At 38.7% G+C, this 27,215-nt stretch overlaps 2 protein-coding genes across 3 annotated transcripts in view; one reads left to right on the top strand and one right to left on the bottom strand.

Moving 5' to 3' along the window:
- Positions 1 to 1,900: 1,900 nt before the first annotated feature.
- Positions 1,901 to 6,995, bottom strand: CINP (cyclin dependent kinase 2 interacting protein). Its single transcript, XM_088539750.1, has 5 exons — positions 6,989 to 6,995; positions 6,290 to 6,458; positions 5,080 to 5,206; positions 3,754 to 3,883; positions 1,901 to 2,212 (listed from the first exon to the last, which is right to left on the bottom strand). The coding sequence occupies exons 1-5, from the start codon at positions 6,993 to 6,995 to the stop codon at positions 2,010 to 2,012; spliced, it is 636 nt and encodes a 211-aa protein (XP_088395876.1). The 3' UTR covers positions 1,901 to 2,009.
- A 51-nt stretch (positions 6,996 to 7,046) lies between these two features.
- The window catches only part of TECPR2 (tectonin beta-propeller repeat containing 2), a 38,492-nt gene continuing 18,323 nt past the window's right edge, over positions 7,047 to 27,215 (top strand). For both annotated transcript variants that reach the window (XR_015914389.1, XM_088539643.1), the window contains exons 1-14: positions 7,047 to 7,139; positions 12,034 to 12,318; positions 12,439 to 12,567; positions 12,908 to 13,039; positions 13,303 to 13,460; positions 14,420 to 14,732; positions 15,474 to 15,606; positions 16,316 to 16,780; positions 17,370 to 18,364; positions 19,813 to 19,996; positions 21,961 to 22,134; positions 24,390 to 24,570; positions 25,385 to 25,526; positions 26,841 to 27,081. Coding sequence is in view for 1 of the 2 variants with exons in the window: in XM_088539643.1 (XP_088395769.1) it covers positions 12,100 to 12,318; positions 12,439 to 12,567; positions 12,908 to 13,039; positions 13,303 to 13,460; positions 14,420 to 14,732; positions 15,474 to 15,606; positions 16,316 to 16,780; positions 17,370 to 18,364; positions 19,813 to 19,996; positions 21,961 to 22,134; positions 24,390 to 24,570; positions 25,385 to 25,526; positions 26,841 to 27,081 (3,466 nt within the window). In the remaining variant the exon portion in view is untranslated. The remainder of the gene's footprint in view (positions 7,140 to 12,033; positions 12,319 to 12,438; positions 12,568 to 12,907; positions 13,040 to 13,302; positions 13,461 to 14,419; positions 14,733 to 15,473; positions 15,607 to 16,315; positions 16,781 to 17,369; positions 18,365 to 19,812; positions 19,997 to 21,960; positions 22,135 to 24,389; positions 24,571 to 25,384; positions 25,527 to 26,840; positions 27,082 to 27,215) is intronic.

Genomic DNA, 27,215 nt, shown 5'->3' with positions numbered 1-27,215 from the left:
TAAAGATGAATTTCCTAGAATTATCATATGACATAACAGCCTCTTTGCTGCAATTACGACTTTGCGGTAATCTTCCTCTGTCCTGCTGCTGGCAGGGAGCTTTGCAAAGATGAAGGCACCTTGCGGAAGAGCTTATTTGTTCCAAGAAATAAAAATGAGCCAGTTTCCACCTGTGTAGAAAATGAAAATTTGTTTCAAGTCTGCCTCTCCTGTTGACTTGCACATGCTGGAAAATATGAAACACCTACCCTTACCTTACAGAATTCTGTAAGGGAACCGACCTTCCTTCCTTGCAAAATCTTTTTCAAGTGTGCTGGTGTTTCCATAGTGACAAGGTCTGTCTCCGCTTGGATAAACTGAGGTTGCTGTTAAACTAGATGCAACTCCTGCACTGAAACGTAACAAAAAGTAACAAAATTATTCACCATAGTAATTGCTGATTGTTCTAGTCCTGGAGTTACAGTAGCATTTCTTCTTAAATACTAGAAATTTGAAGAGAGAAGAAAACACTATTAAGCTGCCTGGAACCACCTCTTCGCTGACCAAGCTGACTCTTCCACTTCATGTCTCTGCTCTATTATTGCAGGCAACACATATCAAAATTCAAATACAAACTAGCAGAGTGACCCAACTGCCCCACATCTCTGTCTCTTAATTAGATATTTCTAATGTCAAACCACAGGGACTGTGGCCACTTTCTCAGTGGTATGCTTTTCATGCGTGTCTTCTAGTTGATTTTTTTTCCCCCAGGAAAGACTCAAGGAAGAGTAAGCATTTGTCAGGGCACAGGAATGAGTCAATGGCACTTAGCAGAGCTACGTAATGGTGCAAAAAGGGTGACCAGAAGCAATGAAATGACGTGTCTGTGCTAGGGGATCACAGAGGCAGCCAGCAATGGTGAACAGGAGGAATGTGGATCATCAAGCATAATGAACTAAGATGAAGGGCTAAATTCATTGTGCACTAGGGATTTAACTAAACTGTCCAAATGCTTAGCTAGGTAGTTTCCAACTTGTAATACATTTCTCTGAAAAATGCTAATTTGCAAGAAGAGCTAACAGTTATTAAGGCTTGGTAACTTTAACAACTTCTCCACATTGCCCATCTTGACACCATGGTATGCTACAATGATTATCACATCTTTAGGAGAGAAAGCAAATAAGGGTAGTGAATTCTGTTCTGTTTAGCATTTGCTTTGTCCAGCTTTTCATAAACACATTATCTACTCTCCTTGCCACATAAGACAGAGCCTCATACTTGAACAGTAGCAGCAAAAAGAAAAGCATGAATTTTTACGTACACTGCAAACCAAAAGATGCAGGTAATGCTCACATTGAGTATTTTCTCCTTTGAATGGGCAAGAGTTATCCAAGGAAAGGTTAACTGAACTCTATGATAAGAAGCAAACAATAAGACAAGAAGCAAACAATAGTGTCTAATACTGTCTGCTTTTCTTTTTTATTCAATAGAAGCTTTCATGAAACATCTCCAAAGAAGAAGATTACAAAGGTTACAAGAGCTAAAATCTTTTTAGATAATGGCTTATATAATGGTAAGGCCTACTGCCTTGTACTAAACCAGCCCAATGTACTGGTTCAGCCTGGGATCCCTCCTCAAGAGTGACGGTGTAATCGAGCCAAACCAGGACTCACACTTCTGTCTGTAGCAACTTCTCAGACTACGCACCGAACTATCAACAACAGCATCAGATGACATTCCTACAAACTGCACAGCAGATACTTCTCTTTTAGATGACAAGCTATGCAAAGCACTTAACGTCATGGGAAAAATTTACGTGACGGCTGCATCACAGCCAAACAAACTTTAGATGGATAAAGCAAACTGAAAAGAGATCGTCTCATGCAGAAAAAAAATATATTAGCTGAGACAACATAATAAGTACAAATAGAGAAAAATATTTTTAATAATTTTTACAAAAATTCAGTGTGCTTGGTGAGCCTTGCAAACTTGCCATTTCTTCAGAAACAAGCCAAGCAGCATTTGCAGTTCTAGCACGGCCTGTGTCCCGTTTCCAGCAGCATGGCTTCTAGTAGCAGTTTGCTGTTGTTCTCAATGTAAGGCTGGTATAACCATGACGATAAATAGACCATCAACAGGTCCTGGTCAGCAGAATGAGCAATATCTTGTACAATTATTTGCTTGAGTTGTAGCTCCTCTTTGTACATTTCAGAGAGCTTCAGAGAGACCTCATCTAAAAGGGATTGAAAAACCAAGCACATTAATCCTAACAGATCAGCAGTTCCCTAAAAGTTCAATTATATTTGTGCTTTGTTACCATTAAAAAACCCTTGACTTGATATACAAGATCTTCCACTGTTTTTTTACACTCAGACACCCTGCAGATTGAAATAAAAAACACTATACATTTCCCTCATCTTTTGTACATATTTTTAAATACTTCTGTTTTTTATATAAAAATCTCTCTTTTAATTCTAAAATAAGCAGTAGTATTGGGTCTCAAAATTTGCTGTAAAATTAGAAATTACAGCCATTCTTTTAAATAACTGAAATTTGGTCTTCAAATTTTGTAAAGCTATTTTGAAAAAAAAAAAACTTCGTATTTTAGAGACACTATGATTTTAGCTAATGTAAGGTTTTCTTCACATGCTGTCATGCACTTTAGGAATGCAAGATCTAGTGATCATGCAAGTCATGTAAATGATACCATTAAAGTGAAGAATAATGGTAAATAAAACAGATCAAAACTTAAAAGCCTAATGCAAAAAGCAATTTTGTTACTAGTTTTATGAGTAATGCTGGTAGGAGCTTTTAAATATATTTATATAATGATCTTTTTAATTATCTGACATTCTAAAATAGAACCAAACGACTTATTTTTAATGACAGATTGATCTTGTTTTTCTTATTTAGACAGAGCCATTACTATTTTGGGGGTGAATTAGTCATCCAAGAAGTACAGAGCATCACTAAATGACTCAATCTCAATGGCTGTTTCGATACTTTTGCGTTTGTCACGGTCACCCTTTTAAGGTGGCAGAAATCAATGCACACGATTGCTGCTAACTCATGGTAGTGAAGTAAGGAACAGGGCTGCACAAAAGAATAGGTTCCACTTCACCAAAGCTCCAGTCATTTTGCATGCAGTCAGGCCTCTCCAATTCAAACAGCTTTAAAACTGCAGTAACACAGACTGGGAAGCACACAGACTGGAAGTCTGGCAACTTCATGTCATTCTTAAATTTTTGGAAGAGCAAAAGAGCCTATTTCTTGCCATCAAGTGAACCCTATCAGCAGAGAGTAACTGAACATTTCTTTACTTGGTTAACATTGCGGTCAGAGGTATTTTTCTTTTGCTCTTTGCATGCAAGGATGTAATTTCAGTGTCAAGTAACAAGGTAATGCATAGACTATAGCTTAATCCTATCACGTTACAAGCATGTCTCTTTACAAAAGACATGGCTGGTTCATTGTGGACACCGCAAGTTGCTGGCAGCTTTAGTTTTAACTGGATCAGGCTTTTTAACTATGTCTGTAAATGCTGTATGTCAGACAATGCCCAACAGTTCATAAGAGCAGCAGTAACCCTAAGACCAGTGACACTCTCATATGTTTATTAATTAGTCCATCATAAAAGATAAGGATTCATTTATTTTCTCCCTCACCCACAGACAAACACAGATATCCAAACAAAAGGGTTTATTTTTCAGTCTTCCGAATTAGGTTACGTGAGGGACGCAATGCTTCAGCTACGATGATTGGTGTTTTACTTACAGAAGTACGGTGTGGGCCACGTGTGAAACAGCGGCGCTGCACATTTCCCACCTCCGTGGTGGAATGCTTCCAAGTCACAGATTCCTTTAGTAGTTGAACACAGCTTTTCCATTTTGAGTTGTATTTTTGTCTGATAATAACAAAGATGTTAATGAACACTTAAGGAACATTTTATCTTAAACATTTTTTATAGCACATAATTTCTGAAGACCCTATTTAAACACAATATTTCTCACTTGATAGCTTCAGCCACAGAATTTATATATACACAGATTTAACATGAGATACCCTACATTTCCAAACACTACAGACAGGATATACTGACTGATTTTGCATATTTATTTTCCCATGTAGAAATTAAAGTCCTCTCTCTTTTTTCCCCTCTCTAGTTATTCTCCTATAGCAATTTAATACTGTGGGAGAACATCAAACTTCATATGAAAGAACAGGTGCAACACAATCCCTGCAAGAACATGCTTCTTAATGCTGCCATGCCAATGGGACTTAAGTCTCATTTCTAAAGATCAGCTGCGGCTGCGAAAAGCAGCTCAGTCTATGACTGAGAATGTATCTAGGCTCATTTAGCAGCTTGCTGTGAAAAGAAGGTCACTGTCCACTTCCTTTGTGTTCACCTGACTCTGCCGTCACCTAAGGGGCTTAATATTCGGAAACAAAATGGAGCTTGAAGACAGTATCTTTATGTCAAGAAGTTGAAATACAGATATTTATATAAATGCTTAAACTAGTATATGCTTATGAGAAATGAAAAATAAAATATGTATGTAGCAACTGCATTCAGTATCCAATCTAACACAGACTGCTCATAATCTTATTACTGAAAAATAACGAAAAACTGCATCAACCCACTTGCTAGGCTGAATGCAACACTTACCTCAAGGAAAAAAACAAACAAGCAAACAAACGAAAACCCCTCAAATTGCCAGTATATTTTTCACAGAGAACAGAATTTGAGACAAATTTGCTTTAGGAAAGCAGGAATAAACTTGTTTTAAATGGAGGAATTATTCAGGACGAGAAAAAGGCAGAAGTTGCAATTTTAGAATGGATCTTTGATGGACTCTCTTTCAGAAAAGCACATTACATAGACACTATGATGGAAGGAATAAGCTATAGCCAGGAGATGTAAAACCAACTTTCAGATTTACCAATCGAGCAAATAAACAGAGCACACTGGACTTAAAATCATTCAGGTTTGAAGCCAAAGAAGTATAATTAAAAATCTCACTTTTTTGTTTACAACATTCAGTGTCATTGGCCTAAGTCATACTTGGAAAATACAGATCAAAATCACAAAACAAGAATTACCATATGCTTAAAGGTCTCAAGCAATTCTGCACAGCAGCTATCCAGCTCTTCATTGTACTTTGCAGGTGGCTTTTCAGACTCTGTGGCACTGTTATCACAGGCTATCTCCAATTTGTTATCTTGAAATCTAAAACAGAAGCACAAGACAATTCAAATCACTGCATACAGGTTTACTGAGATGTAGAGATTTAAAATCCCCGTCATTGGCACAATGTCTCTCACACAAGCTGTGCATGAGAAATCCTACATGAAAGCAGGTAAGTGACCTATCTGGCAATGAGAGATCCGTTGAGCTGGTGCCATAACTTCCAGAGGAATGTTGAATTACTCTGTGTCACTGCTCATGCTACTCATAGTGACTACTCACAGTGACAGGGTACAACGTATGCCCAGGCTTTGGCAGGTCCAGCTGACAGCCTGGTACCTTTCCACAAATGCACCTTTGCTGACAGCTTAAGCACAGATACTTGGCTGTGAGGTGCAAGTAGGGAAGGTGCTGGCACGTATCATGTCCTATCTTGATAACTTTCCCCTAGAAGCTGTAAAATTTGACAGAGGGAAAGCAAGATCTGACAGCTCTACAGCAAAATATTAGAGTTTATCCATTAGAATCCTGTCAGTTATAGGTTTTCCTTTTCCTGAAGATGGTATCAAAAGTATTGCTTTTGTTAAATCTTCACTGCTGTAACAACTTTTTGTCTACATAAGTCATTCATTGATTCTTATTTGAAATCTGCTGAACTCTTAACCTTAGTGGAAACTGATAATATTGACTTCAGAGTAAATACATGGGAGAGTAGGGGAACTCACATAAGTAAAGATGACAGGATTACATTCTTGCCCTGTATATATTTCATTCTAGCTCTGTTATGTATTTCAAATATCCATTATATCTAACTTTAAATTTCATTACATTTCTTGTTTCTTGCAAATATCATTAGCTCATGAGATTATCTTAATCTTTATAAGACATTTAAATCTTATTTCAATCTAAATATTTTATGTAACCAAAAAGTACAACTGCTTAGCTTGATCCAGGAACTAGTTGATCCATTCTGACATATTCTTTCTTTTCTTTAAAAAAAATAAAAAATAAATAAAGAAATAAAGAAAAAAGCCCTCTAGTAAAGGGCATAGACTCATAGACTAATTTCACAATAAAGGCAACCTCTGCTCTGTCTTTACTTGCAGGTATCACTGGCATACTTACTGCTCACTGATTTTCATGTTGACAATTTTGTTTGCTGTAGTAAATCCATTATCATTCAGTCTCTCCCATTTCATGATTAAATTATGCCAGTCCGCCGCATTATCTTTTATCTTTCTTGCACTGACCGATAAGACAGGTCTTCTCGGGGTACCATCAGCAGGACTCTTTGCTATGTAAGAGGATAAAGAAAATTGAAGAGTTTGAGAACATATAGCAACAAACCAGCGCGCTGCTGGGCAGCAGGCATGTCTTAACGATTCCTTGCTTTACTGCAGAATACAGACTGACGCAAAATGGAATCTGCACACATTCAACCATCTTTAATCATAAAATCAAACTCTGTATGTCTTAACCTGGCTACTACCTGCAAGAAAACCCCACGAAGCACCAGGTCTATTCTGGGATGAGCCACCACTACACAGGCAGCAGAGGCTTTGCGGCGCCCTGCGATCTAGCCCCGCGCCCTCAGGCTCGCTGGGCTCCCTGGCATCCCTGGATTCACGAGCAATCACGGCGGCTTCCCCCACCTCCGGGCCCGGGGCCGCCGAGGCCTCTTCCCCTTCCCCGCGGCCGTTTTGTCGCTAGCTCGGGAGGCTCCGGCAGCCGCCTCTGCCTCCGCGGGGGCCGCGGTCTCTCCCCGGTCCCCGGGCGCTCGGCGCGGGGGGCAGCGGAGGCGCCGGGCGCGCGGACCGCACTCACCCGCCATGGCGGCCCCGCTCCGCCCCGCGCGCGCACGTCCGGCCCCGCCCCGGCGAGCGGCGCAGGCAGCCGGGGCCGCCGCAGGGCCTGGGCGCCGCCGCTCCCGCTGCCTCCCTGCCCGCAGCCATGGCCGCGCCGAGCCCCTGAGGAGGTGAGAGCGGCCGCGCCGCAGTCCGGCCCACCCGGCCCCGGCGCCGCTTTGCCTGTTGCGGCCGCCCCAGAGGCGCCTCCGCCGGCCCGGCCGGCTCCCGCCCCCCGTCTTGGGGCTTGGGGAGGGTACGGAGCCGCCTCGGCCCCGCTGCGAGGCGAAGGGGGCGGCTGGGGTCGGGGCGGCGGTAACGGCGCTGCCCGGCGGCGGGAGCGCGACCGGCTTCTAACGGCCGTTGCGGGACGTTGGGGCGGGGGGTGAAGGTGCCGTTAACGGTTGCCGGTGACGGTCGCCGTTAGCGGGCTGGGCCGCGCGGGCTGAGGGGAAACTTCTCGCCGCCGCGACGTGGGCCTTGGCCGAACTGGAAGGAAGCGAATTTAAGGCGAATCAGCGCGGAGAGCCCAGCTAGAAATCTTAGTTTTCAGCCCCTCAGTGATGGAGAACGAGCATCTTCCTGGGGGGTTCCCGCAGCAGAAACGCATCAGGGCGGCGAGAGTCCGAGCCACTGCGGCTGGAGCTGACACTGTTGACATGAGCCCTTTGAAGTACCTGCCAGAATAAAGAAATGTCCCTTAAGGGCAAACTTGTGGGTTTTGTTTTGTTTCTGGTTTGCTTGGTTGGTTGGTGGAGAAACTCGGTATTCTGCACTTAACAGAGCCAGCAAAGTTTAGTTTCTTATGCCCCCATATTTCCTTTATGCACATGAGTGTGACCCCAGATCTTTCCTTGTCCAGCCTTTCAGCCCATAGTCTAATTTTGTTGTTGTTTTTACAGAAACTTCCCCTGCACCAAAACTAGAACAACTTATGGCCAGCCTCAAGCTAGGCGCACGCTGATTTGGGTAGTGTCTATATGTGTGCGAGCTGGTCACCTACCTGCTTTCACCTCTGTGAAAGCAGAGTTCTGCCTGCCTGTAATTGAGTAAGGTGCTAACTTTTTCTCTCCTGTATCTTGCTATTTGTTTCAAAAACTTTGGAGGAATGTCTCAACTGTTTTGCTGTTCTTTCCAAGCTGGGCAACAGGCTTAAAACTTTGCTGCTCTGCCTAGAGCTCCTAACAGATGTGGCAGTCAGGTGGCTAAAATTAGGAAATGTATCAGAAAATGTAGCTACTTATTTTCTAGTTTACAGGATCTAGCTGAGATGAGACCGTTGTGTTAAGTGTAGGTTGTACATATAAATTCGTCTGCTGTCTGAGAAGCTTAAGTTTAATTTGGTACATGAAAGAAATAAAAAAGAGCTGCTGTGCCTCTTGTACAGAGAGGAAGGTTGTGCTCCGAAAAAAACCAATGACAACTTCTGCCTCGTATGGTGAATCTGTGGCATAAGCTGAAACTGAATCTCTGTCCACCAAGTACTTGTTCAACCACAAGATTATCTTTCACATTAGTTATGTCTGGTAGCCAGCCTTGAGCCCCGTTCTGTTTCTGAGACTAAAAAAAAAAAAAAAAAAAAAAAAAAAAAGCTTTCTTTGGGCGTAAAAGCTCATTGTGGTCCGTGAGTTAAAAAAGACAGGCTGTTTTTTTTTCCTTTTTCTTTTTTTTTTAAATGTAGCATAAGATATTTTGCTGTATTTGATCTCAGCTGCAGGAGATCTTATTAGCACAATCTGATTTACCCTATATGGCTTTTCTGTCCTTCAGAATAATCACTGCTGACACACTGAATGTGCAGGTCCAATTCCGAAATCTGTCTGAGAAGATAGATTATATCCACTATTTGCCTTCAATTAAATAAGTTGGAAAAACAGATAAAAGCACAATCCTGAAATTTCTGAAGAAGAAAAAGAGACTACATATCATATACAAATGTGATTGGGGAGATGTTAAAGACACAACTTAAAAGCTGAGGAAAATCATAGCTCTTGTTCAGAATCTGTGAATGTAAAGGCCACACTGTACTTCTTTAGTCCTTCATACATTTATTTTGCTCGATAAAATGATTTTATTAGCAATATTTTGAGTAAGTGATGATTTGAGCTTTGAGTTGCATGTTTTCATGCAAATAGGACAAATGTTTGGTTAGTCTGTAAAGTGAAAGTTACTTTACAGTGACTTGTGACTTAAAGTAACTTGTTAATCACTCAGACCGAAAGTGACTTGCGGGACAGCAAGAAATTGTAATTTATGAATATGTTTTTGATTGTACAGGTTCAATGGATTAGAGAGAAAAAGATTAGTTTTCTAAAGCTTTGCCATCAGAGAAGATCTAAGTAGAATTGCACATAAATTATGAGAAGTGAGAACCCTAATCTGGCAGCATTTAAAAAAATATATGACGAGAAGTAATTCCTCTCAGTTTTCTATGAAAAAAAACCAAGATCATCAAGAAAATCTTAATGTTAGTTAAGAGCAAACTTAAAATAAATAAATAAATAAAATCAGGTTGCAGGTCTAGTTGTTATACAGGAAAGAAAAGTAGCCTTTTCTGGGTACCATTTTTTCCATAATTCCATAGTTTTAATAAATTACTATGCTTTCAATAGTTGTAGTTAAGCTGTAAGAATGAATGATGGAAGTGAAGATGGTGAATAGATTCTGAGGACTGGAGGAATCTTCGACAATCAAGACACAGGAGTTGGTTCAAACTATGACAGCAGCTTGGGAAGATGATAGATGTGAATTCTAGGAGTGACAAAGCAGGGTTAAAAGACAAAATACGTGAAATTCATGAGATGGTAGCTGGGGAGTGTTAGCAGTTGAGATCTAGACAGAGGAAGACTTATACACATGAGACTTAGGACAAAGACCGTATTTTAGTGAGAAAAGACCAGCAACCAGTAAAATTGTTAGACTGGCAAAGCAGCATGTTAGAACAGCAAACGAGACTTTAGCAGTGGTTTGGGTTTTTTGTTTGCTTACTTTAAATTTAATTTACCGTATATAAAAAGTATTAAATCCGAAAGGAAAGGACAGGAATCTTAAAAATGTAAGATAGGAAAGAGAAGATATGTGTAAATATCGAAAAAGAAAGGTAAAGCACTTTGATTATTTGGTAACTCATAAACAACCTTTTGAGGAACTTCTCATAGAAAACCAGCTGCGACGTGAATCAGCCGGCCCTAATGGTATTTTTATGAAATAGGTGGTGTGACAGCTGGTAAACATGGGAGGAGAGTAGAATTCATTATGTCTAAGCTCTAGCAAGCAGTAAAATTTATCGCAGCAATTAAGATAATCTAATAACTGCTGTAAGCTTCTTCCCTAGTTGTTTTTGTGACACAACTAAAATATGAGTCCAGCAACCAGCCTGTATTGCTGCTGTCTTGTCTAACTTGGGCCTGAATGGGTAGTGTCATGCAAGTAATAATCCCTTTGGATTTAGTGGGATCATATGTTGACAGCAAGTATTGCAGGGCCCAAAGCCATCATGCAGAATCCTCTTGCACAATAACTGAAGTAACAGTTTTAAAACAAGCTTTTTGCAGTAATGGAGATATTAAAGAAGTGTGTGCTTTTTAGGTGAGATATCACCGTAAGCAATTTGTGAGGCTGCCAAACACTCTTTTCCATCCTTGGAGAAATACTAACTAGCTACAATAGTGTGTAGCACACAAATTGCAGTAGGGATTCTTTGCAAAGTATTTCTGAATGTTTAGAAATTTTTCTCAACTAAATTTGATATTTTTTAAAAAAATTTCTCTAAGTTATAACTCTTGCAGAAGCTTAACAAAATATTCAATGTTATACTTTTAAATGAGCATAGAAAGCTTTTTTCTTTTCAGAAATCTGCAGTCATTGTCTCAGAAAACTGCAGCTATTTTTCACAGATTCTAAAGCATTCTGTTACTTGGACCAGCTCATGGTAAAATAAAATTCAAGAAATAGAGGTTTCCTTTCTTTCCCATGTTCTAAAATTATTTGAGAACTGCTGCAAACTTCCTATGCAGTTCAGTTCTTTCTATGAGAACTGCTGCAAACTGCTGCAAAACTTTCTTGTCAAAGTTGTCATCCTGAGAAACATCGATGGTTGTAATTAATATTTTGTGTACCTCAGAAAAATATCAGATTTTTATGGAGTTGCCAGTGCATTGTTACTACACTGAGCTATACGTATATATTTTTATGGAAAAGGGCAAATACAACCTTTGTTTCCCCTTTCTCAGAAAGATACCAAACTTCTCCCATATGCATGCGTAGTGCCACTCATCAATGTGAAGTTATTCACTTGGCTGTAACAGGAAACATGGGCATATAGTGCCTTTATTTGTAAAGCCAGTTTCTTTTACTGTTTGCTCACTATCTTTCTAAATTTCTATATGAATATCTTTGTCACAGTAGAAATTCCCTCATTTTTGCATTCTCCTCCTTAGCGTGCTATTTTTACTATCTGGTTACTTACTAGCTTCAGTAACTATTGCTTTTCATTTAGATTTTCCTTGGGGCTGGGTGGGAATTAAGGGTTTGAGCGTAAAAGTTTGACACTTCAGTCATTTTGCTCTCTTATCCTGTGAATATCCCATGCTTATGCTACTTTTGATGCAAACTGAAGATTTAGCACTGCAAGGTTTGGGGCTAGAGTTTACAGACAGATAAAGAAATGGGCTGCATGGATCGTTTAGTGGCAGGCAGTTCCTTCAATAGCTAAATGATAATAAATAATCTGTTTGAACTCAACTTGGAAAAGCTCATAACTGCAAGAAAAAAAATCTTATCCCATGTTTAGTAGTTACCATCCACCTGTTGATGTGCTGAGTCTAAGAAATAATTGTGCTCGTATTTGCAGAATGACTTACATTTTCTAGAATTTAACTTGCTTATTTTCTTCCTAAAGAATGAAAATCTCTGCATACCAACTTGCTCGGTCTCTGCGTACCTACTTGCGAAGGGACAGCTATTCTGCTAACCGCTTTCTCTTTTCAGAGAAGTTAGTGTTAAATTTTGATTTTTGTTTTTCAGATTTCCTTATGTGGTGAAACAGATGTGCTTATTTAAACCTTAAAAGTGTTGATACCAGTGTTTGCTATGGCATCGGTGGCTTCATCAGTTACATTCAAGGAGTTTTGTCCCTTATATTATCTTCTCAATGCCATTCCGACAAAGGTCCAAAAAGGCTTCCGCTCGATAGTGGTGTACCTCACAGCACTCGATACCAATGGGGACTACATTGCCGTGGGGAGCAGCATTGGAATGCTTTATCTCTACTGCAGGCACTTAAACCAGATGAAAAAATACAATTTTGAGGTACATTAACTTCTAATGAAACTTTTAACAGTGTTCAGTCACTCAGAATTGAGTGGCTATTTACAGCTATTTTCTGCCTTTCATAACTTAGCAAGTTTTGTATATTGGCTGTTCCCACAGGGGAAGTGTGAATCTATTACTTTCGTAAAGCTGTTGAGTTGTTTCGATGATCTCGTTGCTGTTGGCACAGCGTCGGGGCGGGTTGCAGTTTTTCAGCTTGTGTCTTCATTGCCTGGAAGAAACAAACAGGTAAATCTTTGAGTTTGGTTAAACTTCTGTGGTGAGTCCCACTAGATGATTAGGTGATTCTTCATTATAGTGAATACTTCCTGGTGAAGTATTTGTGCATATGCTCTAGACTTTGTATATTAGGTTTAGAAAAGTATTAGTCTTACAACATGTTTTTCATCACAAAAGATTAAATTTAATCAAATATACATTACTGATTTGTAAAAACTGACAAGGTACCTAGTGTTCAATCTTCGTTTTGGGGCTTGATCTCTGATGTTATCAGCCTGAGTTACGTAACGGGCTCTGTGACTGTTTTCTGTTCCCTTCACTCTTGCATTACTTTGATACCGTTTCACAGCTTCGGAGATTTGATGTTGCTGGTATCCACAAAAGTAGCATTACAGCTTTAGCTTGGAGTCCCAATGGAATGAAATTATTCTCTGGAGATGACAAAGGAAAAATTGTCTACTCTGCCTTAGACTTAGACCATGTAAGTATTTGTTTTAGAGACCTTTATTCCTGCTTAAGATTTTTCTGAAAGAATGTATGTGTATTTAAATATTTAACAGATAATTAAATGCTTAGAACCATGTATTTGTCTGGGCAATTTTATTAGTGTGTGTATATAAAAAAATATATATATACATATATAGCTACATGCTGCTGGATGACTGTTGGGGAACCTTCACAAACTATCCTCCTAATTTTATCGTGTTTCTGTCTAACACTTGTGAATTTCCTCTATCTCTGAAGGGTATTTGCAACTCCAGCCTTGTTTTGGAAGAGACTTCTTCAATTGTCCAGTTGGATTACAACCAAAAAGTGCTACTTGTCTCTACTTTACAACGGACTGTGCTTTTTTATACAGAAGAGAAATCTGTCAAGCAAGTTGGAACACAGCCCAGAAAAAAGTAACCCTCTCAAAATCTTGATGCAGACACATCTGTTAATTCTAGCTTTTGCAGTGGATTAGAGAAAGAGTTATCTAAGCAGTACAGTTAATACACAGCAGTCTGCTAATAAAATTTCACTGCAGCAGCTTTTTGTTCTTGGACATTGAAACGATCATTCTGTCTACTTGGGATATTCGTGGTTGTAAATGTAACAATTGCATTTTCAGGAAACTTATGAAAAAATTCATAAGATATTTTCCTGTTGTTTAAATTGAAAGAATTCTAATACTTCTACTGCAGTTGCTCATGATTTGTTGTGGCTTGGTATGAGCAAGCATTATAAGCAGGTGAATGTAATGGGTGATGTAGTATCTAATGCAAAAACAAAGTCAACATCTTAATTCTTCTTTTACTTGGAGATGAATTAAAGGGAAAATATATAGCGAGCATGTAAATTTGACTTGAAAAAACTTCCACAGAGCACCTGTAGAACCTTCTGACTTTTTTTTTTTTTTATTGTGTTATCCTTCTTGGATATGAAGGAACAGGGCACTGAACAACAGGGTGACTGACTATATCTGGAAGTAGAGGTAGCGTTTTGCTTATTTTTTTTCTCCTAGAACAGAGAAAGGTAACTGTATTCTAGGACATTTCTGGGGGAGATATAGAAGACTGTCAAGGCATATTACGAGTGTCTTAACTTGTCTAGGAGATGTAATGTCTGACACACAAAGCCGAGGGAAGAATCTTGTTATTTGGAAGTACTGTTCTTGTCTTAACCAAATTTGTACTTCAGACAGTTGACTTCAATTTAAGAACAATACACTTGTTTTTTTGTTCCCCCCCCCCCCCCCCCCCCCAACTTGCAGTTGGAAATGTATCATTGGTTTTAAAAATTATTTCTAATTTTATGGTTTTGTATATGGCATTTTAAAGAGTGTTGTGGCTTTTTGTTTGTTTGTTTTTTAACATTCTAGCACTGGCAAGTTTGGAGCATGTTTTATACCGGGCCTTTGTAAACAGAGTGACATGACACTGTTTGCTGCCAGACCTGGGCTCCGTCTCTGGAAGTCAGATGTTCATGGAACTGTTCAGGCCACATTCATACTCAAGGATATGTTTGCTGCAGGAGTTAAAACTTTTGAACTGTATCCTCGTTTGGAGCCACCTGACAGAGGAAGTTGTAGTTCCCCAGAGAAGCACCTTGGGCTTGTTTCATGCTTTTTCCAAGAAGGATGGGTGCTGACCTGGAATGAATATAGCATCTACTTATTAGACACTGTGAACCAGGTAGATAAATCTGTGGGAATCTTTTTTTTTTTTTTCTCTTACCTGCTTTTAGTTGTGCTATTAACCATGCAATTAACCTCTGGCTTGGCGTGATTCAAAGTCATTGTTAGACTTAACAAAGAAAGATTCATCTCTCCCTTTTCAAGTTGTGGTTGCATTGATACAGACAAAATTTTATATATCAAGTATAAAAATTAAATATAACTAAAGCTTTAAATGCAGGTGTCTTCTGTATATCATAATAAATATTGAATCTGTAGCTAAGCATATATAAATCCAAAATCCAGCAATGTATGACAAGAGATGTTTTAGACCTGTAGAACATATCCGGAGCTATTTCTTCTTTTCTTCTATTGTTCTTGGTGTTTGTGCAAAAGAGCAAGTGTTCTATTTTGTTTTGTACAGAGAAAGCTGTGGCCACTTGTGTATGGAAGCAGTTTTTGTTTGTTTTATCCAAATTGTATCAAACTGTACAACAGTTCTTTTTCCTCGCTAAATTGTCTGTTAGAGTTAAGTGGTTGGTTGCTACTAATTCGGATAGAGAAAATGAGTAGATCCCTGGCATTACACCTAATGAAAATTACTAGAAAAGTTGACCTTTCTTTCTTTTCTGTAAACCCTTATTTTGTAGCTGTATGTGTTGATTGAATCCCAGTGAATGCTTCTTTAAAGAGCCTCATCTTGCCAAAACATCATCTTAATCTCATGCCAATTAATTCTTTCTCTATTGACTCTTTATAGGCTTTGATTGGTGGCTTGGAAGGATATGGTGATATAGTGTCTGTGTCCTGTACCAACAATGAGATTTTTCTCCTAAAGGGAGATAGAGACATAATAAGAATTTCAAGTAGACCTGAAGGACTGTCATCAATAGGTTTGTATAGATTAGTAGACTTCGGTATGTACATCGTGGAATGGGGTACTTTTGTTTTTAAGAAAGCCTTCTAGTTTCTACCAAAAGTCTGCCAGCTTCTGTTGACTGTCTTAACCAGTTCTGGTCAGCATCTACGTTTCAGGGGAACTCATCAGACAAGAAAAACCTTAGACTTTTCATTTGCATCAAAAGGAGCTCTTAGGGATAGCTTTTGTTGTTTAAGCGGTTCTTCACTCGTAGGCTTCTAAGGAATATTTATTGTTCTATTTTTAACTTGTGAGTATAGGTTGAAAGGTGTTGTCTTGAAATATAATTTTCTCAATTGCTGCTGTGGCTTACCTGGTAAATTTTGCTTGTTTTGGCAAGATACAGAATGTTTGGGTGAATAAGTTGAATATAAAGGATACTTCAGTGTCCAATAGTCTTTCAAGCTAAAAACTTGCACCATTCTTCATACATAAACATAAATGCAGAATGTTACTAATAGAGGTTTCATACATGCTTTCAGGCTTTGGGGATTTGATTGATAGCTAAAATTACTTCATATAGTTCCACTTGCATGAAGTAACAGTATGTATGTTAAATGTTGCAAGTTTAGAACGTTTTCTATGGGGTAAAATTTATTTTCTTTCAACTTCCAAGAATTATGTTTGTACTCATTTCACACCATAGTATTTATACTTTTTATTTTTCTTTTGGTCGGTTTCAGATGTGAATTCAAAATTGCTGAGTCCTTTAACAGATACGAATCCTAAATTGCTGACCCCATTATCAGTAGTTGCACCTGTGTCATCTGGCCCTTCAGTGGAAACAGACAAAAAAGTGGTTACTTCCCCTTCAGTTATTGCTGGTAAAAATGACTCTTATTCTTTAGTGAAAGATGATCTGGAAACTCCAATGCTCTCGGAGAAAAGCTTTGATAGAGTGGGAGACTTGAACAATGACACAAGAAAAAGGGGCTGCTCTGTAGCAAGTGAATCAAGAAGCAGGAGCAGTTCAGTGAATTCTGTGGACAGTGGCTCTAGTTTTATGATATGCACAGACCAACTTTCAGAAACCCAGAGAGAGAGTCAACCTTCCTCACAACGGTTCAGCATCATCAGCTCTGAGGATTTCGATCAGGAACTCATTGTAAAGCCAATTAAGGTGAAAAAGAAAAAAAAGAAGAAACAAGGTAAATCTAACATTTTCCTGTGCCACTGCTGATTATTAGAATGTGTCACTTCTGATATATTTCACAGAACAGTATGGGTATATGTGAAAAGTGCCGTGTTGCATTATGACGTGAAATCTAAAATTTTGATGTGTTAAGTAACTTTTGTGCGTTAAGATGAAAACTTGTTTTGAAAGTAATCAGTTGATTACTTTTTTCATATTAGATGTATTTGTTTTATTTCTTTAACATGTTTTTAATTTAACTGTAATAAGCAATGGATTCTACTTCCAGTTTTATGTTGGAATTGTTTAATACCCATCTCTTATGTAAAATATTGAACAATGTATTCCTTAGCCAGGCTTTCTCGTTTATTAAAATATATGTACTTAATTATTCTACTTTACTATGATGGTCTTATAACTTTAAAATGCTTTGCAATTAAGATTTGTTGATATTTGTAGGTATCACTTAGTGAAGTGATAAAATTAAATGTCAACAATACATTTAGCTCTATTCTTCTGTGATGAAATACGAGTTTTGTATTTTCCATCAATATTTAATAGGTTTTATTAATAATACTTCCTCCTCTCTTTTTCTGTGAGAACAGAAAGTGGGACCAAGAAAAACCACAGTGCCTTGGAAGGTACCCCAAGTTACGAACGTCAGCTCTCAGGTGACAGTCCCCATTCCCTGAATGCAGATTCATTTTCCATGACTTCTAGCCTCATGAGTGGGAGCATTGATCGCTTGAGTACTGGATCTCCGGATCAGGAAAGCGTGTGCAGTGTGGAGCCGCCTACGATCTTGCAAGAAGATAACAGTTCAGAAACTTTCAGTGTCTTACAGTCTCCGGAGTCTACTACTATACTAATTCATGAAGAAAATGGAGATACAGTGGACATACAAAAGCTTCCAAATAGTGACAGTGGCATGGGGGCATCCGCTGTTACAGATGCCAGAGCATCTGTGTCCCCTCTAATCCTCACAGAAGACTTGGCAAGTATTGTTGATACCAAATATAATTCTAGCATGCTTCCTACAAGTGATGAATGCTGTCCTGGAAGGCTAAGTCAAGAAGAACAACAGGACTCTACTGCATTGTGTGAAGTAGATGAAACTTTGGATAAGATGAGGCTACAGGATACTGAAGAGTTTTTTGAAGAGCCAGATCTTACAGACCAAGCGCTTCTGGAGTGCAACAGTATGCCTGGTGTTCATATGTCACTGACATCAAAAGAAAGTGATGAAGCTGGTAGGGAAGACCAACAGCAGCACTCTGTAATAAACAGTTCTCTGTCAGATCCTTCTGTTCTCCAGTTTGATGTCTCTAAGAAGGTCTATTCAGAGAACACTTCCTTTTCTGGATGGAATTTCGAAAGTGCAATCAAAGCTAAATCTAGTACTAGCACTGCTGAATGGGTAACAACCACTCATGAAAGTAAGACTGAGAAATCTGCCTCAAGTGATGAAGAGGATATTTATGGACATGGATTACCATATTCTTCATCGGAGACTAGCATGCCTGACATTGCTGCCGGGCCTGCTGCTCAGGACATGGCCAGAATAAGTGTAGATGAAATGGTGCTGTTAAAATCTGATCAGGTATATGTTTTCAATTTACTTAAAATGTTTATAATCTCAGTATTTAAAAATATTTGCATAAATACTATGCTATGGTCCTTCAGGAAGGCAACTTTTTTCTTATTTGATTGAACAAATAAGGCATAAAGCCAAAGTAGCAATCAGTATGTGCCACATTGTTATAAAAACGTCATGTATGAGGTTTCAGAATTGTTGTGTACTTTCAATATAGAGAAGCTATAGTGACTTCAGTGCCCATTCAGAGTGAGTGTTGGTACTATTCACAGCTCAATAAAAATACATTATAAGCCCATTCACTAAGGAGCAAAAGCAAAACAAACTTATGCTCAAAGATTGCCCCTTGCTTGGATCTCCAGTAACTCAATTTCTGCAAGAATTTCCACCAAATGCAGTAAGAATTAATGTTGGTCATGTCGGATGCCTAGCGTCTTAACAGGTGAAATGTTCCTCCTCTAGAATTCACAATAACCATTAGTCAGTCTTTGTGTCCTAGACAGAAATGATTGCTATTGAAAATGTTGGCGTTCTTCCTGTTACCTCACTCCTCTTCATTGTTGGTTTTTGGGGAAACATTGGCAGAAATTGTAATTCTCTTATAGACTACAGAAAAGAAATACTAAAAGTAATTTTAAAAACTGCAAAATTGCTGAAATTGCTGGCAGTTTCAGTAGAGGTTTTTAAGAAGAAAGTATGTATGCATATATATTATTTTAAATCTGTAGCAGCTTTGTATTGAGAGTAATGGAAATATTTGTAGATAAAAGGTTAAGGTTTGAGTTGATGGCGTCCTATTCAGAGGTAAGTGTAGCCCATAGTTTAGAAGACTTTTAGGTTATGAAATTGTCTTTTCATGTTCCAGAACGTTCAGAAAAGCACACCAGACTTTCAGATACTCACACTGTAGATTGAGTCTTGAGTGCAGTGCTTGAGTCTACCTGATGCAAGCTGTCAAAATTTGGGATAGCAGTCTGCAATTTCTGTAATAAACTATATAAAGAGAATCGTAGTTGGGTATTTTCTGTTTCTTTACCAGTAGTCTCTGTGTGAGGCTACTTTTTCCAAACAACTTTTTCCCAAAGTTGTTTCCTTTGCCAATTGTTACAGAAAGTAGCATCTTGGATGAAGGAGACCCCATTTTTATTGTGCCATTTATTTTGTACTCCTTAATAAGAGCAGATCTACCACTTTAAGGTAGGCGAGTGTGGAGTTTTCTTTTTGCCAAAGCTTTTGTTCTAGCAGCCTTGGAGTTTTCAGTGCTCTATCTTAGAGACCACTGACAGATGGAGATCGATTTTTATACCAAGCGTTCATTCATTCACTGATGAAGGTACTTAAGAACTTTACCTTGAGCTTTTCAAATGAAAATGTTTCTTTTGCTATAGCTAATACACTGCAATTTTCTTGTGAATTTAACATGCCTGACACTGTTCTGACTCTACAGTTTTTAGTTTGCAGAGAGCTGGATGGGCTACTCTGGCCCTGGCTACGGCATACTGAGCCTGGCAGTCTCGGAGAAGTATATTTGGTGCTTGGACTACAGAGGCAGCCTGTTCTGCAGCGCTCTTCCCGGGGCCGGGCTGCGGTGGCAGAAGTTTGAGGACAGTGTCCAGCAGGTGGCAGTTTCCCCCTCAGGTTGGCTGGCAGTCTTTCCCTTTAACCCCGTGTGAATGTAGAGCTTTCTTAAACCTGTGCTTTTTTTTTTTTTTTTTTTTGCTATTGGAAAAAAAAAAAGCTATTATTTATTTGGATATACTTGTCGTCTTTCTGAGTTTCATAAGCACTGTAGCTGTCACTTTTGAACATGTGGTTTATTGGCTATTTTAATGCAGCACTTCTAGAAGCCTGGTTCTTGGTTGTAAAAGTATTTTAAAAAAGAAAGTCGTCTTGGATGACGTGCATCTTCAGTACACTGGCATACCATGTTCTAGTTTAAGTGGTTATCTGCTGTCCAGTTCGTATCACTACATCATAACGTTTTCAAAATCTAGCTGCCTGGGTGAGATGAGTCAGAGAAGTAGCAGTTGCATGGAAGGAGAAAATAAATGAAGAGGTCCTTATCTGTTCAGAACCTTGGATTTTGGAGGTTTCTTTTTAATATAAAGCTATTTGATTGCCCAATTTAAAATTCTTTTTGTTATAAATGTAGATTTGTGGGAGGGTTTTGTTTTTAATTCCGGAAAGCCAAAAGTTTTAATTATTAGTACATTTGCTTATAATTTTATTCTAGATGGTTGGGAACAAAGATTATGCTAGATTAAAAATGAACTGGTTTTGGATATGAGCACTTTTGCCCATCCAGTTTCCTCTGACTGGTGTGAAAATACAGGTTTCTTGGACATTTTCTTAACCTCCTGTCTTGCCAATACTTTTCTTCCCCTGTCATCTCTTCAAGAATCTGTCAGTCTTCACTCCATGAAGCAGAAGATTTGCTATCTATTTTAAGAAGAAAGGTGTTACATGTGATCTGCAGCTGTACTTGTAGCTGTATTAGATCAGATCAAAGACTCATCCAGCTCACTAGCCTGTCTTACCCATGGTCAAAAGTAGATGCCTGCAAGAATGAAAGGTTTGGAGTAGTATGTACAATATTTGCCCTTATACTCCGACAGCAGTTGTTGGGTGTGGTACTGAATGTCTCTACATTTAGTACAGTCTGTTAACAGAAACTGTTAAACAGATTTCTTTCTGAACCACATAAAGTTCTGGCATCCAAAACTTCCTGGGCATGTATTAACACAACAGTGTGTTAACTGAAAAGATCAAAATGGAATCAAATAGTGGAGCTTTGTGGAATTGATCGTAGGCAGTTAAGTTGCCTATATATTGCAAAATAATGTACCCATGTTGTACCAGTATATTGATACAAAGCAGCATGGATGCAAGTCATTAGTTAAGCTTGGTGTTCCATTTGGTTTTCTTCCAAGTTGTTTTTACTACCTGGAACGGGGGAAAAAAGTTCTCAAGAAGAAGGTTTGTGCAGTTGCATTTGGGTTCTTTCTGTCCACTCATGATGCTGAGCGGTTAGTCAGCAGTAGTACCGCCCGCTGCTGTGTGGGGTGTTACTTCTGGTCAGGTGTTTTTCACCCATGACTGGTCATAAAATTTCTTTTTTAGCTTACGAATTCTATTACTGTTTGTAGAATGTAAAAGTATTAAAATCATCTCATATTTCTCTATGTACCTTGTTCAAATCCACAGCTATGATGGTAGTGAAAGCATTTGCTACAGGTTTTGTGAATACATAGAAGTGCCAAGGACATACCAAACTGTAACAGAGGCCAGTCACGAACTTAATTCAAGTCTCTGAATAACTGACTCCTTTGCCCCTGGGGCTTTTGTTTCTTTTCAGTATGTATACCTGAAGAGTATTTAAAATTAAATATATGCTGGTAAATGCATTTCAACAATTCCTAGGAAAGTTGGGCACTGTTCTTGCCTTCTAAAAATAAATATAGGAAAGATAAATGTTTACCTTTAAGACCTGCAGTTTTATTCAATTCTGCTGGTTTATTTTTCCCTCACATTATTTTTGGTAAGGTCGTGCTGTTACAGTGATCGCTAAATGATATTATGTTCTCTTTTAACTCCTTGTACAGGGGCTCTTCTTTGGAAGATTGAACAAAAAACTAACAAGGCCTATGCTTGTGGAAAAGTAACTATAAAAGGAAAACGCCACTGGTATGAGGCTTTACCTCAGGCTGTGTTTGTAGCTTTAAGTGATGACACTGCCTGGATTATCCGAACAAATGGAGATCTATATCTGCAAACAGGTATGTGAATTAATTGCAGCCTCTTCGAATTTTTACAGAGTAAGATAATTAGAGTGCAAATCTATTGAAAGATTACCCTTAAAAAAAAAAAAAAAACTTTTATCCAAAGCTAGGGGGGGAAGCAGTTTTATCTTGATAAAATATTTGGAAACAGTTCTGAAACTTTAATTAGGAAACAAGGAACCTAGCTCGTGGCCCTCAGCTGTTGTGCTAAGTGGAGTACATAAAGAATAAAGAACTTAGGATATGGGAGGGATAGGAGATGGTTAGAAATAAATGAGAAATGATTGCAGAAAACAGTGAAATAGCATCCTCACCGTGATGACGATGTGATACACTGGAACTATTTGCATGAATCTTCCATTGGTTTTGTTTTCCTGCTTTAAGAATTTTAGCAAAGTTATAAAAAGGATTTTTGAGAGATGAGGTAGTATGAGGGGCAGCACAGGAGAAAGCAGAAGCTATTTGTTTTGAAAAGTACTGGATGACTCTCACCTCTGAAAGACTTATCACTTGATAATGAAGGGTAGGTAGTACAAGACAGGCCTTTAAGAGCTTTGGAGGTGCAGACAGCTGGTATATATTTGAAGTGCTAGAGAAAGCAAAGCTGGGAGGAAGGGGGCAGGCTCAGGGAGTGTCAGTCCTTACAGCAGCATTGTCGCTTGGTGTGAATTGAGGCGAGGATCAGAGAAAGCCACAGTACAGTGGCAACTTTGAAGTGGTGGCTTTGCCTTCAATGGCTTCAGCTAATAGAAGAGGATGCATCTGGGAGGTGTATGCAGAGAGTGTGCAGGCTAGATGCAAGCAACAAGAGAGCAGGCTAATTTAGAGGGAATGCTCCGAGTTACAGATTTAAAGAAAAATGTCAAAGAGAGAAGCAGGGGAGCCTTGTGTTAGCTGAACTGATAAGGAAGGGTTTCATATAGTATTTTGAAAGAATTACTGGAGAAGTAAGAGGAAGACAGAATGGAAGCAGGAGAAAAAGAAGACTCTAAAGTGGGGTAAAATTGTGTCAATCAATATTCTGTTTTACCTTCCACTTTGATGTCCTCCTAATTTCTTTTGTACATCCAATTGGTACACTCTAGTACAATTTCCCTTAAAATTATGTACAAATCCTTCATTATTGCATAAGAATACAGCATTGATTTGTGATAGAAGGTATTCTTCTTTTAAATTATCTTCTTTTAATTAAGTTGAGGAGTTGCAGAAAAATCAACCGGCCTATCAAGGTCACGTGCATGCATTACAAAGTATGAGTAGTGGTGATAAAAAGCGAACTTGATAACCAGTCACATAGGACTCTGCAGAGGTTCGAAATCAGTAGCTTTCTTCCTCATTAGCAACAGGTTTGAATACATCAGCTTACATTCTGCTATTCTTAAGCTTCTAAATTTGCCTTGGATACCAAAAATAAGTTCTCTATGTAACTGTGTTGTAAACGTGGTTCAGCCATCATGGTAGTTGTTTCTTCAGGATCCTTTAATTCCCTCTACCACCCTGTAACCTCATGTGTGTGAGAGTGGGACTGAGCATTGTTCTTGTTATCTTTCTAGAGTATCCTACCGATAAGCCTGACTGTACTTGCTTTAGAAGCATGAGAAGTTTAAGAAGTCTGTTGAGCTGTTCACATATAGCCATGTAAATCAAGCCATGTAAATCAAGTGTAGTTGTGGAGGAGGCATGGATGTGTATATATACATAACTGCCTCTAAACACAGTCAGAACTTCTCTCCCTCCTTCAGTACTGCTTGCTGTGACATGTTCTTTAGAATTGCCTAGCTGCCTCTATACAGATGGGGTTATTTCTCTTCCTGGTATTCTGTCCTGGGCAAAAATTGTGTTACCTGCTTTTTTTTCCTTCTCTTTCCTGTTCAGTCTCATGTTTGTTTTATAAATGGAGATTCCCCAATTCAAACACTAGAGGGAGGAAAAGAACAGAAATGATAGAATGAGACTTGTAGGTTCTGACAGATGTTGAAGGAAAAATTCACATCAAAAATCGAATCATCAAAATACTAAATCAAAATTCAGCCTTAATAGATAAAGCGAATGGTCTATGAAAGGAATGGTGAATCAAGGGAACAGTGATCAAATGAAGAGTGTTAGTATGTGGGGGGATATATCCCTCCAGCTTTTCATCCTAGTTTTCTTTTGGTAGCTTTCTCTCTCTCTCTCTCTTTTTTTTTTTTTAATTTAGTTTAGTTGGAAAAAAGCCAAAGTTTATAAAGCAATCCTCCTTTTTTGATTTCTAGGTCTGAGTGTGGATCGTCCTTGTGCCAGAGCTGTAAAGGTTGACTGCCCTTGTCCACTGTCACAGGTTACATCCCGCAATAATGTTGTCTGGGCACTGAGTGAGCAGCGGGCCCTGCTATACCGGGAGGGAGTGCGCAGCTTTTGTCCCGAAGGAGAGCAGTGGAAGAGTGATATTGTCAGGTAACGATGCTGGAGCAGGAGAATGTCCAAACAGAATGACACAAATAATTGTTCCAGGGCTGGAACTCCTTGGTGTTTGAAAGCATGTTACCTGAAGTAGTTGCAGACCATGTGAATATGTTGTGTAGTCTTTGCTCAAGCATTTCCAGAATGACACTGGATTTACTTGTGGTGAATGGCTGATAGGTAGTGAAAAAACATGCCCAAACTTGCTTCAGTTGCATTAACACTTCCGTCCAGGGCAAGTGGGAACAATGCTGAAAAGACCTGTATAATATATTTCAATATGCTTTATTTTTATTAAATAGTATTTTTTTAATCTGTGCTGTAATGGCTTTTTTAATGGACTCTCCAGATTCTCTGGTGTTTGTGGTGGTGGTTTTTGTTTTTTGATCTCTCTCTCAGATTAAATCTCATTTTTATTTCATGGTCATCCATACACAGCTGGATAATCCTTTCATATATCCCAATGACAGATTTTTAAAGATATTCCAGGTAATTGGTATTTAGCTTTGGAGCTTATCCTGTATTCAGAGAAGTTAACTTGTGATAAAGCTAAAAGCACCAAGAGTTTAATACTTGTTTTGAGTATTGTCATTTGTGATGTCAGCCTGAAGTGAATGTAGGAATAAATTGTATTTTCTGCAGTTGTATGATTTTATTTTCTATTGAATTATCCTAACGTGAAAATCCTTAAACTGTGTTACCTCCCTACCCTGTACTTGGCTCTTGAAGGTAAGGAAGTGTTCAGCATCTTGTTTAATCTGTAACTTGCACGTTTAATCCATTTGTTTAATGAAAATATTTGTTCCAGTGAAATGCAGGCTTTGGAACCAGTGTGCATAACCCTTGGCGATCAGCAGACATTATGGGCTTTAGATATCCATGGAAATCTGTGGTTCAGAACTGGTATAGTTTCCAAGAAACCACAAGGAGATGATAATCATTGGTGGCAAGTAGGCATTTCTTTATTTTGCTTTCAGTGCTCATGTCTTTTACCTGAGGTTTATTTGTATTGTTTTCTTGCGCTTTTCTAATCATGAAACCCAAAAGTTGTTTGATGAAAGCCCTTTTCATGCCTGCCCTAAAGAAGGGGGGAAAAAAAACATCCCAAGTAGCATCAGAGCAGTCTTCAGGAAGAGAAGAGATGATCTACTGGGTCATATCAGTGCTTTAACTTGGCATATTAACATTTAGGCCAGTATCTTAAGAGCAGCAATAAGAGGTACTGTTTAGGCAGAACGTAAAAACCTGGCTGCTGTACACAGTGTCTCCTGCTTGCATCTTCCAGGACCCATCTTTTCCTTAGCTGAACCAAAAAGAAAATAAACAAGTTTGCAGAAATGCTTTTATTACCTTGTTTTTTTCCCCATAGAGTTCAAGCTTCATCAAAACATGTGGGGCTGCTTGCTTCAGTAACAGACTTTGTGGCTAAGAACAGCTCAGTTACTGTAGGTAGTCTCTTGCAATGGTGTAGGATCCATAGATCTTTTCCAGTTTTTCTTTTCACCACTAGTAGGTGTGGGGAGAAAAGGTGTAGAAAAACAATTATCCAGAAAACCACTAATCCAGAAAACAATTATCCAGAAAAAAAAAAAAAGATTTTCAATTTACATGCATATAGAATCTTTTCCTTGAGATGGGCATGATAAGTAGTTTGACTTCTCTTTGTGCACTTAAGCACTTAAGCATTGCCTCACTTTGGTTATCCAGAGCATGATCAACCTAGTTGCCAGTGATGAAACCTGGCCAATTGTTTAAAGAGACCTTCTCTTTATGAATTAAAGTGCGTCGAGGTTATTGCAAAAGACTATTGGTCTGTATTGTGTACAGATTTTTGCTGTGTCATTTAATTTGCTTCACGATCCAAGTTTCTCTCTTTATAGAAAACCGAATATTCACCTGTTTGTTCACAAGGTTCAACATGGTTTTTAGAGGGAGAAAAGAGATGTTGAGTCATCCCAAAACAAAAGACTTTCTGAAAAATGCAGTGTTCAAAGTGAATTGCTGGGGAGAGGTGGAATTGAAAATGGATATTTAATATTATTTGGTTCGGGTTTATTATCAAGGCTCTTACTTGATCAAAATGCACCGTTTTTAATTTTCCCTTCCTACACGTAGACTTACGAGGTTTCAAAAACCTGGTAAGTTTCCAGTAAATAAAGCCAAAAACAAATCAGGCAAACAAACAAAAAAACCATGAACTGTTCATGGAAGATTCCACTGTTCACTCAGAAGTCTAATTGTTCAGATGTTTTGTTTTTTTCCAGGTAAGCATCACCGATTATGTAGTATTTGACCAGTGCAGCCTGTTCCAGACAATAATTCAGGCAACTCATACAGTGGCAACAGCAGCTCAGGCACCTGTAGAGAAGGTGGCTGACAAACTTCGAATGGCCTTTTGGTCACAGCAACTTCAGTGTCAACCCAGTCTCCTTGGTGTGAACAGCAGTGGAGTCTGGATTTCTTCAGGCAAAAATGAATTCCATGTGGCAAAGGGAAACTTAATAGGTTTGTGTGCTTCTACGTCTAACATTTTTTATTAAGAAAAATACAGAACTACCACTCTGTCCTCCCAAAACGTATTTGTGGTGAGCTGTAGTCACATCAGCTTCAAGCAAACAATTCCATGTTTTAAAAAACAA

Source organism: Tinamus guttatus, unplaced genomic scaffold, assembly GCF_059628265.1.
Source record: "Tinamus guttatus ecotype Peru unplaced genomic scaffold, ASM5962826v1 Tinamus_guttatus_pri_ptg000048l, whole genome shotgun sequence".
In the NCBI taxonomy this organism is placed as follows: Eukaryota; Metazoa; Chordata; class Aves; order Tinamiformes; family Tinamidae; genus Tinamus; species Tinamus guttatus.
Note: the sequence above shows the minus strand (reverse complement) of the source record. Positions and strands in the feature narration are given on the sequence as shown.